Source organism: Plectropomus leopardus, chromosome 19 (assembly GCF_008729295.1).
Source record: "Plectropomus leopardus isolate mb chromosome 19, YSFRI_Pleo_2.0, whole genome shotgun sequence".
In the NCBI taxonomy this organism is placed as follows: domain Eukaryota; kingdom Metazoa; phylum Chordata; class Actinopteri; order Perciformes; family Serranidae; genus Plectropomus; species Plectropomus leopardus.
Window position 1 is genome coordinate 72,386 of NC_056481.1, and position 18,443 is coordinate 90,828.

Here is an 18,443-nt window from a genome sequence, read left to right on the forward strand (position 1 = left end):
TTATTTGTTCACCATGGAGCTGATTTTCTGCAATAATCCAAATTTCAGTGGAAAAACTCTACTCTTATATGTTTGCATATTACTGAAAAAGTTTATTTTTTGTGCACCTCCATATAATTCTCATATTAAGGGTTATAAAGAGGATTGTATATGTATATCCTTAAAAACACAGACACAGACACAGACACACACACACACAGAGGCTTATTTTGTACTGTCAAAATATTATCAACTGACCTTAAAATTATTTTTAAATTTCCTCCCCTCAGTAAAATGATTTTGATGCTGTTCAAATATTAGCAAGGCCACTACCATCCCAGAAAAGAGCTGTATGCATTTAGTTACTTTTCAGATTTAGATAATTGGTACAAAATATAATCAATATTAAATAATTATGTAGATTTAAAAAATGATGCAAATAAAGAATCATTTTCTTTCTTTTTGGGGTTGTCCATAAATTTTCTAATGAATTTAAAAACTATGAAGTCTTCATGTTTTATCAGACGGAGCTCTGCAACAAAAAGAGAAACACATTTTGATTTTAGTCCATTTAAAGTTTATTCCGAAACTTTTGTTTTGTTTTCATATTTTCAGTCACATTCAAAAACCTTCTGCACAACATCCTCAAACATCCAACAGCTGCTTCTGTTCTCGACACTTTCGTGGTTCAGTCGCTTCACTTTCTGTTTTCACTCAGAAATCTTTATCCATCAGACTTTATACACCTGACGCTTTAACATTAATCAGCTGCCATAACTGATTTTAAAGGAGTATTTTAATTAAAAAATGCACCAGTCAACGTTTTTTCGATTTGTTCAATATGAACATTTTTCTCTGATGCATAAAAGATCAACTTTAATTCTTAATATGTCACCTGAATGCAACACAGCTGCACATCAGCATCATTCATAATCAGTTATTAATGCAATTTAACCACATGAAATGAATGCACAACATCACAAAAACATCTCATTTAAAACAAGTCATTTTGTTGTTTCTCATCTCAGTGCGGATTTTTCTGATTTAACACACAAACTCTGTTTTCTTCATTTTTTTAGGAAAATAAACATTTTAGTCCAAAATACAAACAAAGTTAGTAGATAACAGTCACACAGAGCTCATAAATCCATCATTCCAGAGGTTAGTGAGGTAAATAAATAAACAAACAAACATTTATGTGTATATACATTTAAATATTAAATATTATATTTATTGTCCTCAGTCTTTTAATGTCAAAGAAAAACTGAGTGGCTCAGAAATCTGTTCATAAAAACTTCACGGTCAGTGCATAAAAACTTCTCGGTCAGTTCATAAAAACTTCGCTGTCAGATCTTAAAAACTTCTCCGTGAGTTCATAAAAACTTCTCCGTCCTGTGGAGTCCTGCGTCAGTGGTTCAGTCCTGCGGGGTTTGCAGCGTCCCAGCCAACCAGTCCCAGTGGGTGAAGTAGGGGGCGTAGTTGCACCTGGAGTTGAGGTGGTGGAGGTCGTGGTGGCGTGCGCCGCCGTACAGGCCGAAGGGAACCAGGCGGTGCGTGGCCCAGGGCAGGTCATAGCCGCAGTGGTCCTCCACCGACAGCCAGATGTTGAGCAGGAAGAAGGCGAGCTCGGTGAGCGGGTGGCAGCCCAGCAGCACCGGGTTGGCGGCGGCGAAGAAGCCCAGACTGAGAGTCTCCCAGACCCCCGAGTACTCAGTGGTCAGGGCCGAGGTGGAGCTGAAGGTGTGGTGCACCTGCAAGACCAGAAACCAGACTTTGTTTTAGGAATTTAACCAAAAAAATACGTTGAGGAAAAGTAAACCAACCATTAATCAACTCTATTGATAGTATATTGACTGATCATCAATTGACTGATCGTTGATCGAACACCTGTTTATCAACTTATCATTAATGAAAAAAATATTTCTCCAGCTGTCAATCAACTAATGTTAATCCAATAATTACTAATTAACTAATGTTAATTTAATAATTACTAATCAACTAACATTAATCCAATAATTACTAATCAACTAACATTAATCCAATAATTACTAATTAACTAATGTTAATTTAATAATTACTAATCAACTAACGTTAATCCAATAATTACTAATTAACTAATGTAATTTAATAATTACTAATCAACTAACGTTAATCCAATAATTACTAATTAACTAATGTTAATTTAATAATTACTAAACAACTAACGTTAATCCAATAATTACTAATTAACTAATGTTAATCCAATAATTACTAATTAACTAATGTTAATTTAATAATTACTAATCAACTAATGTTAATCCAATAATTACTAATGCATTAATCATCAATCAACTAACATCTTGAACAGACAAATTATTTACCTAACAGTGAATCAACTTATTGACATATATATATATATATATAGTCAATATATTGACATATATTGACAATCATTTATCTAGTGATCATTGATTGATTGATTGATTGAGAGTCAATAAGCCATAAATATGGACTTAAGTTGTATATTTGGGGTCGTACCTTGTGGAAGTGTTGGTAGAGCCAGGGCACACGGTGGTGTGATTGTTAATTGACTGATGGTTAATTGACTGATGGTTACCTAATTAATCATTGATTGATTGATAGCCAATAAGCTATAGATTGAGGGCAAAGTGGTGTATCGTACCTTGTGGAAATGTCGGTAGAGCTGTGACACCTTGTGGTGTGATTGTTAATTGATTTATTATTAACTAATTGATCTTTCATTGATTAATAACCAATAAGCTATAGATTCGAGGTTATGTACATATTTTGTGGTCATACCTTGTGGAAGTGGTGGTAGAGCCACCTTGTGATTTGATTGTTAATCCACTGATGGCTAACCGACTGATTTTTAATCGACTGATTGTTAACTAATTGATCATTGATTGATTGATAATCAATAAGCTATAGATTGAGGGTGTTGTATCTTACCTTGTGGAAGTGGCGGTAGAGCCAGGGCACGCGATGGTGCACCAGGTGCCAGACGAAGCTCTGGAAGTCGAAGAGCAGCAGGCAAACGAGCACCTGTGCGAGGAGGCGGGGCAGAGGCGGGGCCTGTGGTGGCAGGTGCGGCGTTCTCAGGTACCAGTGCATCAGGGTGAGCGGGAAGATGAAGAGCAGGTGGTTGTAGAGTGTCAGGGCCAGGCAGCAGCGCAGCGAGGCCCAGCTGACGGAGCTGTGCGGCTGCAGCTTGTACCTGCACAGGGCGGCGCACCTGGAGGACAGTAGGTCCAGCAGCATGAAGGGCAGGCAGCAAGACAGGTAGATGCCCAGCGAGAAGACGACGGGGAAGACAGGTGAGTGCAGGACAGACGAGTGTCCCAGCAGGAAGCTCCAGAGCGGCTGCAGCAGCATCCTGCCATCAGATTGTTCAGATTCAGCCAGAGTGAGTGTGAGTAACGCCACTGTCACTCTTATATCAGCTCAGCCCCGCCCACCCTCTGACATCACCACCTCCTTATTAGGATGCTTCCTGTGCCTCCACTCGAGAAAACAGAAAGTCATCGGCGAGTTGAGACACATGAGGAAATTCCAATGTCCTAAAAACAGGAGTTTTTATCCTGCTGCTGCTCTGTCAGCGTCAGCCCTTTACAGGCTCAGCAGAGACGACCACGTGTTACTCAGCAAACGCCCAAAAATAACAAGAAATTAGAAAAAACATTGCAAGAAAAGTACCTAAAAATAAGAGAAAAAAAGGAAAGAAAAGAAAACCGTAACAAAGAAATAAACAAACAGAAAAAATGACCTGAGAAAAGAAAACCAACATACATACATACATGTTTTCTGTAATATTATTTTAAAGTATGATAATATTAGTTATAGTTATAATATAGTTTTCTGGATACCCGCCCCCATGTCTTTTAACCCTTTTTGACCTGAGGAAATTGGCTTGATGCGACAAGCTACTTCACAAGACATGGCCCAAAAATAGCAAGAAATTAGCATAAATTACAAGAAAATTACCTAAAAATAAGCACAAAAAAGTAAAAACAATAATAAACAAAAAACAAAAACCCTTAAAAAAGTGCTGAAAAAAAGGATACCCTTTTTCTGTAATATAACTTAAAACATGAATACATTAAAAGTATAAATATAGTTTTCTGGATACTTTTCCCTGATGTTTTTAAGCCCTCCTCCACCTTTTTAAAACAAATTTTCAGATCATTTTCTCCATTTTTAATTTGTGGGACATTTTTTGCAAAGTTGCTCTTTGCCTTTTTGTTTATTTGTTTATTGAAGAATTGGGAAGTGCACATCGATGAACATTTGCATGTAAATATGGCATATTGTAACCAAAGGACAGTTTGTGACAAAGCGAGCGAGTTTTTGAAAGATGTCAAATTAATTTTCTCGGGTTAACGAGACATGGGCCAAATATATAACAAGAAATTAGCAAAAAGTTACAAGAAAATTATCCACAAAAAAAGTGAAAAAAGAGAAGTAAAAACAAGAACAAACAGTGAAAACAATTACAGTGTTTATATACAGAAACACCACAAAAGAAGAAAAGAAGTTCAGATTTAAAGTTTAAAGGCAGAAAAGGGGGTCAGATTTCAGAGAAATGTTTGTTCTTAATTAAAATATAGTTCAATTCATGAAAGAAACAAAGTTTATTTTTTTAAACCGACATCTCTTCTATTGTCCTGTGTTCAGATGACTTTCACAAGCATTTTAATATTTGATTCAAATCAAATTGGTTTGGTTTCTTATGAAAACATGGGGGGAAAGTCAATTTAGCAAAAAACAAGTCCTGCAAATTGCAAGACAGAAGTAAAAGGTGACAAGAAAATTACCCCAAATTTTGAATTGGGGGTGGATGTCAAAAAATATATATTCATAATTGTATTTATGTTCATATGATAATTCACTTCTTACCATTTTTTTCTTTTTTAAATTTAGGGTAATTTTCTTTAAACGTTTTACTAATATCCCACCATTTTTGGGCCATTTGTTAAGGTGCATATTCCCTTCTTCCCATGATTGTGAAATAAATCAAGGCAGTTCGCTCAGGTTTCAAAGGGTTAGTGGAAATAGTTGATTTGTTTGTTTTTAATTTTTAATTCAGCCTTTTCCTTTTTCCCGCTCCCGGTGGAGCTATGTTACGCTCTCCTACAGGTGGCGGTAAAGCGCCTCGACCGTTAGTTTCCTCCCGCCACTAAAAGAAGAAGAAGAAGTTTGACCCGGAAACTGAGCAGCACTTCCTGTAGTTTATAGTTTGTAGTTTGTTGATGTCGGGCTGATTTTGCTCCTAAACTTTCTGTTTTTTTCTGACTTTAATGTTTAAAGAAACAAACCGAGCTCAGCTGAAGCTAATGCTAACGCTGCTGTTAGCCGCTGTTAGCCGCGGTTAGCCTCGGAGGGTCAGCGGGAGCAGCGGCGGCCGTCAGCCGGCAGGATGAGCTCCTCTCTGGGCCTCAGCACTCAGCTGGCCGCCGTCATGGAGGCTCTGGTCCACGCTGCGGTGGCCGAGCTGAAGAAGCTGCTGGAGGACAGCTCGGTCTGCGGAGGGGACAGGAGGCGGTGAGCAGGGACTGTCCGCTATTTATTACACGAGAGAGAGAGAGAGGGACTGTCCGCTATTTATTACACGAGAGAGAGAGAGAGAGAGAGAGAGCAGGGACTGTCCGCTATTTATTACGAGAGAGAGAGAGAGAGAGAGAGCAGGGACTGTCCGCTATTTATTACACGAGAGAGAGAGAGAGAGAGAGAGAGAGAGCAGGGACTGTCCGCTATTTATTACACGAGAGAGAGAGAGAGAGAGAGAGCAGGGACTGTCTGCTATTTATTACACGAGAGAGAGAGAGAGAGAGAGAGCAGGGACTGTCTGCTATTTATTACAGAGAGAGAGAGAGAGAGAGAGAGAGAGAGAGAGAGAGAGAGCAGGGACTGTCCGCTATTTATTACACGAGAGAGAGAGAGAGAGAGAGAGAGAGAGAGCAGGGACTGTCTGCTATTTATTACACGAGAGTGAGAGAGAGAGAGAGAGAGAGAGAGAGAGAGAGAGAGAGAGCAGGGACTGTCCGCTATTTATTACACGAGAGAGAGAGAGAGAGAGAGAGAGAGAGAGAGAGAGCAGGGACTGTCTGCTATTTATTACACGAGAGAGAGAGAGAGAGAGAGCAGGGACTGTCTGCTATTTATTACACGAGAGAGAGAGAGAGAGAGAGAGAGCAGGGACTGTCCGCTATTTATTACACGAGAGAGAGAGAGAGAGAGAGAGCAGGGACTGTCTGCTATTTATTACACGAGAGAGAGAGAGAGAGAGAGAGAGCAGGGACTGTCCGCTATTTATTACACGAGAGAGAGAGAGAGAGAGAGAGAGAGAGCAGGGACTGTCCGCTATTTATTACACGAGAGAGAGAGAGAGAGAGAGAGCAGGGACTGTCCGCTATTTATTACACGAGAGAGAGAGAGAGAGAGAGCAGGGACTGTCCGCTATTTATTACACGAGAGAGAGAGAGAGAGAGAGAGAGCAGGGACTGTCCGCTATTTATTACACGAGAGAGAGAGAGAGAGAGAGAGAGCAGGGACTGACGAGAGAGAGAGAGAGAGAGAGCAGGGACTGTCCGCTATTTATTACAGAGAGAGAGAGAGAGAGAGAGAGAGCAGGGACTGTCCGCTATTTATTACACGAGAGAGAGAGAGAGAGAGAGCAGGGACTGTCCGCTATTTATTACACGAGAGAGAGAGAGAGAGAGAGAGCAGGGACTGTCCGCTATTTATTACACGAGAGAGAGAGAGAGAGAGAGAGAGCAGGGACTGTCCGCTATTTATTACACGAGAGAGAGAGAGAGAGAGAGAGCAGGGACTGTCCGCTATTTATTACACGAGAGAGAGAGAGAGAGAGAGAGAGCAGGGACTGTCCTGCTATTTATTACACGAGAGAGAGAGAGAGAGAGAGAGCAGGGACTGTCCGCTATTTATTACACGAGAGAGAGAGAGAGAGAGAGAGAGAGCAGGGACTGTCCATTATTCATTACAAGATTGGGGGGGGGGGCGGGTCACATTAGGGACTGTTGTTTATTTATCAGAGAGGGTGACCTTTCCTGCACCATAAATGAGTTGTTAGATTTTAAAAATTGACCCTTTGATGTTTGAAAGTTCAAAGTTGAAGCTGAAATTGTTAAATGTGTTAATCAAAGATTAAAACGTGCCAAAAATCTTTGCAGTCTGACCTGTGACCTCTGACCTGTCAGGTGCAGTCTGACCTGTGACCTCTGACCTGTCAGGTGCAGTCTGACCTGACCTCTGACCTGTGAGGTGTAGTCTGACCTCTGACCTGTCAGGTGCAGTCTGACCTGTGACCTCTGACCTGTGACCTCTGACCTGTGAGGTGTGTCTGACCTCTGACCTGTCAGGTGTAGTCTGACCTGTGACCTCTGACCTGTGACCTCTGACCTGGTGAGGTGTAGTCTGACCTCTGACCTGTCAGGTGCAGTCTGACCTGTGACCTCTGACCTGTCAGGTAGTCTGACCTGTGATGTCTGACCTGTCAGGTGCAGTCTGACCTGTGACCTGTCAGGTGCAGTTTTTGACATGTGACCTGTAACTGCTAATGCACCCCTCAGGTGCAGTTTGCGGTCGTCATGGAGACTCTGGGAAACGAGGCTCTGGGGAAGATCATAAACATCGTGGATGAAGCTCAGTGCTGGTGGAGTCTGGCAGGGGCGGCAGGAGACCGCAGGTCAGCGTCCTCCACATCCTCAAAAACTCACCTGTTGGTATGTATGCAGGCCCCGCCCCAACCAGTCAAACACACCAATCAGAGCATCCATCAGGTGATGATGTCATATAACCTGGGGTGTGGTTTGTCCGTCACAGAGTCCGAACACTCGTACGGAGCCCGACAGGAGAGCTCCAACACACACAGATCCACTCAGGTAAGACTGCAGCTCTGGCTCACCTGCTGACTCACCTGCTCTTCAGTGATGCGTTCACTGACCTGATGTCTGGTGTTGGTGTCCCCACAGTTTGAACCTGAGGACGAGGTGGTCACCTTTAAAGAAGAGCACGATGACATTGACCTGAGAGCCATCGTTGAGAGTGAGCACCTGATATATAATACCTGTCAGATCTGATCAATTACTGTCAGATCTGATCAGTATGCATACTATTTTGGTTAAAGTTGGATTTAAGCCATAAAGAGATGTTTATGGATTAAGGGAATCAGGTTTTTTAGTTGTTGTCGCAGTTGTTCAGATTAAATGTCTCCATATGCTGAATGATTAATTTTAATGATGGATTTAGTTTCACTTCTTTGACTGCGCCGCAGGCTCTGCTGCTCCATCTGTGCCCGGAGTACGCTCTGCAAATCTTGTGTTTGCTGAAGGCTTGAACGTCTCTTTAGTTTTGGAGAGTTCTTGTATCGTCCTTGATCTCTGAAACGTCCTCACTTAACATTTTCCCACAGAGATGATCTTCCATTGGATTCATTGGCCGCTCTCCGGCCTGGTTCAGATGATTTTATCCCTCGGGCTGCACTCAGTTTATGCAACTCAAAAATTTGAGATCAGTCTTTTTCCTTCACTGAGGGTGTTCCTCAGGGATCCATTTTTGGCCCCTTAGAAGTACATTTGTGTGTATGGAGAGAGCAGGGTGTCATATGCGTTGAGGTGAAATTGAATGTTTAATTGATAATCCTTTTATCTTTCGTCTCTTGGCCAGATTTTAAGGAAATTCAACATTCAAATCCACCTCTGTGCAGATGAAACACGACTCTATATACTAAGCCTACTTCCACTCTTCTGCCCACTCCCCTCTCGTACTGCTTATGGATGTTAGGTCTAATTTTCGTACAACTTTATCAAACTTAATGATAAAACTGAGGTTCTCCTCATAGATCTTAAATCTGCTTTTATTAAATATGGGTTTTAGCCGACTCTTGAGGATCCCACAGTTCTTCTTTCCTCTCAGATTAAGAATCAGGGTTTCATCCTGGACTGTAAGATGTCCACACGGGACTCACATGTACAATGGGTAGCTCGTTAGCCCTAACACTAATCCATCCATCCATTCATCCAGTTTCTTTCACCCTCTCTGGGTCTAGACAGCAGCAGGCTCAGCAAAATACTCCAGACGTCCCTCTCCCTCGCAGCACTTTCCAGCTCCTCCTGTTGGACCCCGAGGTGCTCCCAGACAGTTGAGATAAATAATCCTTCCAATATGTTCTGGTTCTGCCCCGGGGCAAACTACCAGATGGACATGCCCAGAAAACCTGTAACGGGAGGCGTCTGGGAGAATCCTTTTGGATTTTGCTTGAAAAATTACTCAAATATTAGAATGAGTGTAAGATGGACAGTCAGTTTTGTGCTGCATCTGCAGTGATGCAGGAGTTGTGTTGGACTGTTGAATAAGGGCTGAGTTGGAAAGCAAAGCTTTCGATTTACTTGTCCATCTTATTTCTGACCTTCACCTATGGTCATGAGCTCTGGGTAGTGACCGAAAGAATAAAATCGCAGGTACAAGCAGCCGAAATGAAGTTGTCTGGGCTCAGCCTTAAAGAGAGGAGGAGGGGCTCAGACATCTGAAGGCAGCTCAGAAGTAGAGCCACTGCTCCATCCCGTCGAAAGGGGCCAGGTGAGGTGGTTCAACGTCCGATCAGGGTCCTCCTGGGGGTCTCCTGCAAGGAGTTTACCCTGCATGTCGGAGGCTCTGGGGCCGATCCAGAACACCAGGGGGTATTACATATCTCGCCTGGTCTGGGAACGCCTCGGGGTCCCCCAGGAGGCGCTGGAGAGTAATGCTGGGGAGAAGGACATCTGCATTGCTTTGCTCCGCCTGCTGCCCTGCCCCTGGTTTAGTGGACCACAATGGATGGATGGAAGTTGCAGATTATTTTTTGTTGATTACATTTCTAACTGTTTGTGTTTGTCCTCCAGGAGCTCGATTTGAAGCTTCCCAGCTGATGAGCTCAGACCTCCAGGAGCAGCCAAAGTTTATTCAACAGAATGTCACCTTGAAATACTTCGTGTGCACGGCGTGCGGTAAATCCTTCACGTCTCAGAGCAGCCTGAAGTCTCACTACCTCATCCACTCGGGTGAGAAGCCGTTCTCCTGCAGCGTCTGCGGACGAGATTTTCGCCAGCGGCAGAGCCTGACGAAGCACATGAGGACGCACACCGGGGAGAAGCCATACAAGTGTCCAACCTGCGGCAAGTGTTTCTCCGACCACACGACGATGAAGACGCACTCCATCATCCACACGGGAGAGAAACCCTATGGGTGCGAGTTCTGTGGCCGGCGCTTCAATGTGCTGCACAATCTGCACCGCCACGCCCTAACCCACACCGGCGACAAGACCTTCGTCTGTGGCGTCTGTGGAAAAGGCTTCACCCGCACCACAGCTCTCAAAACTCACTGTTGACTCTGAACTGTTTTGAGCTCATTCATGCCGGGCAGAGACCCTTAAAGTGCGAGCAATGCCCCAAAACCTTCCGCCACCCTGTCAACCTCAAGAACCATCAGAGGATCCACACCGGTGAGTGTCCATTCAGCTGCCAGGAGTGTGGCAAGTCATTCAGACTGCGGAGCACTCTAATCACACACCGCCACAGGCACTCCAACGAGAGCAGCCGCATGTCTGCAGTTTCTGCGACAAGAAGTTCCAATTTGCTAGCAGCCTGGCGATGCACCTGCGTATCCACACCGGAGAGAAGCCGTACGGCTGTGACATCTGCGGCTACAAGTGCAACACGGCCAACAGCCTGAAGCTGCATGTGCGCAGCCACACCGGAGAGAGAAACCGCATGCCTGTGACATCTGCGGCAAACGGTTCAACAACCCCAATGGCCTGAAGATGCACCTGCGAGTCCACACCGGAGAGAAGCCGTACTCCTGCGACATCTGTGGCAAAACCTTCAGGCAGGACAACCACCTGACCTGACGACGACGCACAAGAAGCTGATCCATGCCGCAGGTAAGCAGTTTGTCTGCGACAAGTGAAGAGAGATACCAACACCTGCTGACTTGAAGGTGTGCGACGGCGCATGAGTGTGACCTCGTGTATGATCAGACAAATAAAATTTCGTTTACAGTAGAGTTTGGATCAGAGAGACAAAAACATTTTTAATGTTTAGCTGGACAGGAAGTAGGTCTGTTCGACCAGTCAGAGTTTGTTAATGTGGGCGGGGCCTCTGGTTCAGGTAGTACTTAAAGTTTACTTTTGACCAGTTACCTGATTGGTGCTGAACTCAGAGCAGCGCTTTCTGGGATTTGTATTTCACTTGGCTCCTGTTACCTTTGACCTTTTCATACTTCTTTTCTAAAATCAATTTTATTTTATTTTTATATTTATGTTTTTTTGGGGGGGGGGGCAGGTACAATAACATCACCTAATGTAAGCCCCGCCCACTGAAATGCTGCATTCTGATTGGTTGAAACCCTGAATCTCAGTTTTGTTGTTGAAATAATCTGTAAATGTGTACATATCAATACATCCATGGTACATATGCACATTGTTTCTTTTTATAACTTCATAAATTCTGTTTTTCATTTTTGTTGGAAAATAATAAAATCTATAAACTCAAACAGAAGGAGCATATCAGTCTGTCACTGAGCCTTTAGACCCTTCTTACATGATGATTTAATCCAGAATACACACAATAAATAAGTTATTTTAACTTTATTTTGTTAAATATTTGACCTGATAAATTCTGTTAAGAAAGTTAATACATTTTATACACAAAAACTTTAAAACACCAGTTTTTATTGTGTTCAAATACATTAAAAAATGTGTGTAAAATACAAGTGTAGTCAATGTAGAGCATTATACATCATATCTTTACAGCACAGAATAATATATGACTATAAATATATATATATAACTAGTATAAAGGCATGTGAACAAGAAATACAGTGTTTATACACACAAAAATACCACTAAAGGAAAAAAAAAAAGCTCAGATTTGAAATTTAACCGCTCTAAAATTGCTCCTAATTAAAATACAGTTCGATTCATTAAAGATTTAATGAAATAGGATATTACTTTTTAAACTTATAATAAAGTTTTTAAAAGCTTAACTGACATCATCTCATTTTAATCTTTGAAACTGATCAAATGGGTTCGGTTTAAGAATGTCAATTAAGCAAAAACGTCCTGCAAGAAGTAAGTTAAAGGTGACAAAAAATAATATTCATAATTTTATAATTAAAATTATGCTACAGAAAAAAATGTTAAAATAAAAATGTAATTTTCAGCACTTTGTTTGTTATTTTCTCTTAATTTTACATTTATTTTTTTATCTTTTCTTTTTCTTTTTTAAATTTAGGGTAATTTTCTTTAAACGTTTTACTAATATCCCACCATTTTTGGGCCATTTGTTAAGGTGCATATTCCCTTCTTCCCATGATTGTGAAATAAATCAAGGCAGTTCGCTCAGGTTTCAAAGGGTTAGTGGAAATAGTTGATTTGTTTGTTTTTAATTTTTAATTCAGCCTTTTCCTTTTTCCCGCTCCCGGTGGAGCTATGTTACGCTCTCCTACAGGTGGCGGTAAAGCGCCTTGACCGTTAGTTTCCTCCCGCCACTAAAAGAAGAAGAAGAAGTTTGACCCGGAAACTGAGCAGCACTTCCTGTAGTTTATAGTTTGTAGTTTGTTGATGTCGGGCTGATTTTGCTCCTAAACTTTCTGTTTTTTTCTGACTTTAATGTTTAAAGAAACAAACCGAGCTCAGCTGAAGCTAATGCTAACGCTGCTGTTAGCCGCTGTTAGCCGCGGTTAGCCTCGGAGGGTCAGCGGGAGCAGCGGCGGCCGTCAGCCGGCAGGATGAGCTCCTCTCTGGGCCTCAGCACTCAGCTGGCCGCCGTCATGGAGGCTCTGGTCCACGCTGCGGTGGCCGAGCTGAAGAAGCTGCTGGAGGACAGCTCGGTCTGCCGGAGGGGACAGGAGGCGGTGAGCAGGGACTGTCCGCTATTTATTACACGAGAGAGAGAGAGCAGGGACTGTCCGCTATTTATTACACGAGAGAGAGAGAGAGAGAGAGAGAGCAGGGACTGTCTGCTATTTATTACACGAGAGAGAGAGAGCAGGGACTGTCCTCAATATTTCTAAATAATTTTGGGGGATTTTTGGTAAAAAGCCTTAAATAAGGTCTGTGGTTAACACAGGCTAAAGATATTTAGATGTTTTGTTCTGAGACATAAAATTCGTCTGTATGAACCTAATTTTTGAACTTTTATGTTTTTTCGCATCTTTAAAAACGGTGGTTGCTAGCAAGTAGTTAAATGGGGCTACAATGTTTGTTGTTCAACGTCATCACACTGGCCCACAACTACACATGCGACTAGCGTGACATAGCCATGATCTTTAGGTAGATCACATCACGCTAACAGGAGAGAGTTTTGGTAGAAAATGAAGCGTTAAATCTGTAAGTCTCATAAAGTTGTGTTCGTCTCACAGAGAGCTTATTTTTGCAGATAATCAAAAATCCGGGTTGGTCTACAAACATACATCATCCCTTCATCGCTGTATTTATTACAGGAGGGGGCGGGTCACATTAGGACTGTTGTTTATTTATCAGAGAGGGTGACCTTTCCTGCACCATAAATGAGTTGTTGTTAGATTTTAAAAATTGACCCTTTGATGTTTAAAAGTTCAAAGTTGAAGCTGAAATTGTTAAATGTGTTAATCAAAGATTAAAACGTGCCAAAAATCTTTGCAGTCTGACCTGTGACCTCTGACCTGTCAGGTGTAGTCTGACCTGTGACCTCTGACCTGTCAGGTGTAGTCTGACCTGTGACCTCTGACCTGTCAGGTGTAGTCTGACCTGTGACCTCTGACCTGTCAGGTGTAGTCTGACCTGTGACCTGTCAGGTGCAGTCTGACTGTGACCTCTGACCTGTCAGGTGCAGTCTGACCTGTGATCTCTGACCTGTCAGGTGTAGTCTGACCCATGACCTCTGACCTGTCAGGTGCAGTCTGACCTGTGATCTCTGACCTGTCAGGTGTAGTCTGACCTGTGACCTCTGACCTGTCAGGTGTAGTCTGACCTGTGACCTCTGACCTGTCAGGTGCAGTGACCCTGACCTGTGACCTGTCAGGTGCAGTCTGACTTGTGACCTCTGACCTGTCAGGTGCAGTCTGACCTGTGATCTCTGACCTGTCAGGTGTAGTCTGACCATGACCTCTGACCTGTCAGGTGTAGTCTGACCTGTGATGTCTGACCTGTCAGGTGCAGTCTGACCTGTGACCTGTCAGGTGCAGTTTGACATGTGACCTGTAACTGCTAATGCACCCCTCAGGTGCAGTTTGCGGTCGTCATGGAGACTCTGGGAAACGAGGCTCTGGGGAAGATCATGAACATCCTGGATGAAGCTCAGCTGCTGGTGGAGTCTGGCAGGGGCGGCAGGAGACCGCAGGTCAGCGTCCTCCACATCCTCAAAAACTCACCTGTCGGTACGTACGCAGGCCCCGCCCCCACCAGTCAAACACACCAATCAGAGCATCCATCAGGTGATGATGTCATATAACCTGGGGTGTGGTTTGTCCGTCACAGAGTCCGAACACTCGTACGGAGCCCGACAGGAGAGCTCCAACACACACAGATCCACTCAGGTAAGACTGCAGCTCTGAATAAAACTATAAATAGAAAAATTTAAATTTAAATTTAAATTTATTCAGTACACAAAGTGTGTCTGTTGGTGTTGGTTCAGGTGACATGGACTTCCGTCCTCGTCATGGATTGAAAGAACTCCGTGTTGGAGCATAAGTAGGCTCATCAGTGTATTCGGTACCAGAACACTCAAGGCCAAAGATCAATGCTCAGATCATCCGAACCGCGGCCGAAAGTCGCAGACACTCGGGTGGAGAGAAGAGCAGTTAGCTGATCACCTCCTGGTGGTGATTTGTGTTGCGTTTCATTGCAAGACAGAAAAAACAGTACAGAGTTACCAACATCTGATCTAAATGCGTTCCAGTGCATCTGCTCCAGAAAACGCGGATGGCTGCGGGAAACTTGTGTTTGTTTAGCGTTCTTCCTGCACCTCTGCTCTTAGTGCATCCTGCAGGTGCTGCTTCTCCTGTCCACGGGCTCTGTCTCAGCGGGGTTTCAAAGAGCTGCCCTGTCCTCACTGTCACAGTGTCCACTAAGCTGTTTGGTGACAGCTTCCTGTGCCTGACGCTTCCCTCTGGACTTTACCAGGATTCCCGCAGAGGCGACTTTAACCTAAGAGGAGTCTCTGTACTTCGTAACCCCTCTGGTTCAAGGGATTTTGAATTCCCTGGTTGGACGAGGCTGGAGAATCTGACTGATGGTCTTTTCCAGTGCCTCCTCTGTTGTCTTTGACTCTTTTTAGACTAAAAGGGGTCAGAGCTGCCTTTGCAGGACTCCATGTTGGAAGATCCAGCTCTGACTTGTCAGTTACAGTAAACCAGTCTGTCAAGTTGCTCCTGGTTAGTTGAAGTGGTGCTGTGTCCTTCAGGGAACTGTTCAAGATTTTTTTAAGGTCTTGCCTAGTTTTCTGTTTCTATGCGAATCTGGTTTCAGAGTGACTGGTCAACCACTTGTCCCATCTTCAGGACCACAGAACCGGACCTGGCCAGTTTAAAAACTCATTGTTGTCCCTGAGATGAGCCTGAAGCAGCTGGTGGCCCATAATGCTCTTGGGGTTGTCAAGTACAGATCTAGACATGGTGCCTCTGCGATCCACCTCAGCTGACTTGACAATCTATGAGAAAAGTGACAGAGATTGTGACTCTTCATTTTGAAATAATTGGACCTCAAAGTACTTGAAAGTCATTGTTACAAAAGGGGGGCAACCCTGGTTCACTGATCTGAATGATGTCTGTATTTCCCTGCAGACCAAACAAGAGGCAGAGGAAACCCTTTTTGTCCCGGCGGTAACCATTAAAGATGAGCACGGCAACATAGACCTGGCAGCCATCGCTGAGAGTGAGTATCTGGTCAAGACCTGTCAGATCTGGTCAAGACCTGTCAGACTTTAGTCTGACCACCGTTTGTGTTTGTCCTCCAGGAGCTCGGGTTGAAGCTGCCCAGCTGGTGATCTCGGAGCCAGAGTTTGTCCAACAGAGCGTCACTTGGAAATACTTTGTCTGCACGGCGTGCGGTAAATCCTTCACGTCTCAGAGCAACCTGAAGTCTCACTTTCGCATCCACACAGGCGAGAAGCCATTCTCCTGCAGTGTCTGTGGACGAGATTTCCGGCGGCGGCAGAGCTTACAGAGTCATGAAAGGACGCACACTGGTGAGCGTCCGTATGAGTGTCCAACATGTGGGAAGTGTTTCTCCAAGCAGACGCAGCTGAAGACGCACACCATCATCCACACGGGAGAGAAACCGTACGGCTGCCAGACCTGTGGCCGACGCTTCAACCTGCGGCAGAACCTTCACCGCCACACGCTCACCCACACCGGCAAGAAGATCTTCGTCTGCGGAGTTTGTGGAAAAGGCTTCACTCGTGCCGTCACGCTAAAAACTCACGAGCTCATCCACACTGGTCAGAAACCCTTCAAGTGCGAGCAGTGCCCCAAAACCTTCCGCCATGCCGTCAACCTCAAGAACCACCAGAGGATCCACAGTGGTGTGCGGCCATACATGTGCGACCTCTGCGGGAAGAGCTTCCGCCAGTCAGTGAACCTGAAGATCCACCAGAGGACTCACACCGGCGAGCGCCCGTTCAGCTGCTCGGAGTGTGGGAAGACGTTCAGCCAGCAGAGCAGTCTGATCTCGCACGGACGCACGCACTCCAAAGAGCGCCCGTTCGAATGCAGCTTCTGCGACAAGAAGTTCAACAACTCCAACAGCCTGAAGCTGCACCTGCGCGTCCACACCGGAGAGAAACCGTACGCCTGCGACATCTGCGGCAAAACCTTCAGCCAGGGCAGCCACCTGAGGACGCACAAGAGACACGTCCACGCTGGCGGCAAGCAGTTCATCTGCGACAAGTGTGGGAAGAGATACTCGGACCAGCGCAACCTGAAGCTGCACAAGTGCAGCTACGCCTGAACGTAACCTCATCAGAGCTGCAACAACTGATCGATTAACTGATTAATTGATCGACAGAAGATTAATCTGCAGCTATTTTGATTATAAAAAAATATTTTGTCTTTTTTAAGCAAAAAAGTTTCTGCTTTCATGCTTCTTAAATTTAGGAATTTGGTGCTTTTTGTTGTCACGATCTGGAGGACATAAAACATTTCTGACCAAATATCTTGATATTAATACTGCGAAGACATTTTAGGCAATGGAAAGGACAATGACATCACCTTATGTATGCTCCGCCCACTGAAATGCTGCATTCTGATTGGTTGAAACTGTGAGTGTAAGTTTTGTTTTGTTATTGAAATGATGTGTACATATTTGCACATTGTTGTTTTTGATAATTTTATAGATTCTATTTTTCATTTGTTTGGAAAATAATAAAGTCTATGGACACGAGCAGAGCGAGCTCGTCTGTTTCTGAGCGTTAAAAGGACGTTCAACATTTATAATTTTCAAACGTGGTCACATGACACGTCTGACAAGTTGCTTCAATCCAGATCGACCAATAAAAACAATTTATTTCACTTTTTTAAATAAAACATCTGACCTGATGAGTTCTGTGAAGGAAAGTAACACAGAAGGTTCTTACGGTCATGAAAAACCTGGAAAAGTCAAGGATTGTTATAAACGCATTGTCCAGGCCTGGAAAAGTAATGGAATCAGAAAAATACAGTGAAAGTGTTGGAAAAGTCTTTGAATTTTGTAAATTATGTTTGGATAATGTCCATGAAACTGAATGTAACATTATTTACTTTTTGTAGCCGTTGATTTATATTTCTGTGTCTTTGAGATTTTGTTCATCATCACGTATGTTTCTTCGTTTCCTGTCTGCGCGCCATCTCTTCCTCGGTGTCTGACTATGAGGCAGATCATCTTTCTTCTTCTCACTTCATGGGAGCATACAACTTTTAATGGCTGTATTTAGTATTTATCTTACCGCTCTTTTTTTCTTCTTTTTAATTATTTGAATTTTTTTTAAAGAAATTTGGGAGATTTTTATAGAAAACTTTAGTGCTTAATTTGTTTTTTAATCTCATTTTTAAATTGTTTTATATTATTTAGAAAATGGATTTGGATTGCATGTTTCTGTTAAAACAGAAATTTATTAATATTTAATATTTAAGAGCACTATGGTCTGGATTTGCATTACTTAAGACCTTAAATCAAACAAGAAAAGATGGAAAGAGGGGTGTAAACTGTAACATTTCTGTTCGTGGATAAAGGATTTCCCCATTAAAACCCCAACATAATTCGAATATTTGTTACTTGCGTCATAATAGCCCATTATACTCCTAATGGTAAAATTATAAGTAATGTTTAAGTTATTAAAAACATGACAAATTACACCCAAAATTCACTGTTAGATTACATTAGAAAATAAACATTTTAAAATGGACAATAATCATCATCATCATCATCATCATCATCATCATCATCAAACCGATATCGT

General features: G+C 43.2%; 1 protein-coding gene and 1 pseudogene across 1 annotated transcript; one reads left to right on the top strand and one right to left on the bottom strand.

Annotated features, from left to right (window-relative positions):
* Window positions 1–533: 533 nt before the first annotated feature.
* On the bottom strand, window positions 534–3,375 carry ch25h (cholesterol 25-hydroxylase). Its single transcript, XM_042507946.1, has 2 exons — window positions 2,929–3,375; window positions 534–1,730 (listed from the first exon to the last, which is right to left on the bottom strand). Exons 1-2 carry the CDS (start codon window positions 3,349–3,351, stop codon window positions 1,395–1,397), a joined length of 759 nt encoding a protein of 252 aa, XP_042363880.1. The 5' UTR covers window positions 3,352–3,375; the 3' UTR covers window positions 534–1,394.
* A 4,318-nt stretch (window positions 3,376–7,693) lies between these two features.
* On the top strand, window positions 7,694–17,920 carry LOC121958961 (annotated as a pseudogene).
* Window positions 17,921–18,443: the final 523 nt, after the last annotated feature.

Bases quoted from the DNA above. Each gene is read 5' to 3' on its own strand.
- ch25h (XM_042507946.1), bottom strand. From the start codon at position 3,351: ATGCTGCTGCAGCCGCTCTGGAGCTTCCTGCTGGGACACTCGTCTGTC. The intron at 1,731-2,928 runs GTAAGATACAAC...CTGGTCTTGCAG, and splicing joins TCTACCGCCACTTCCACAAG to GTGCACCACACCTTCAGCTC.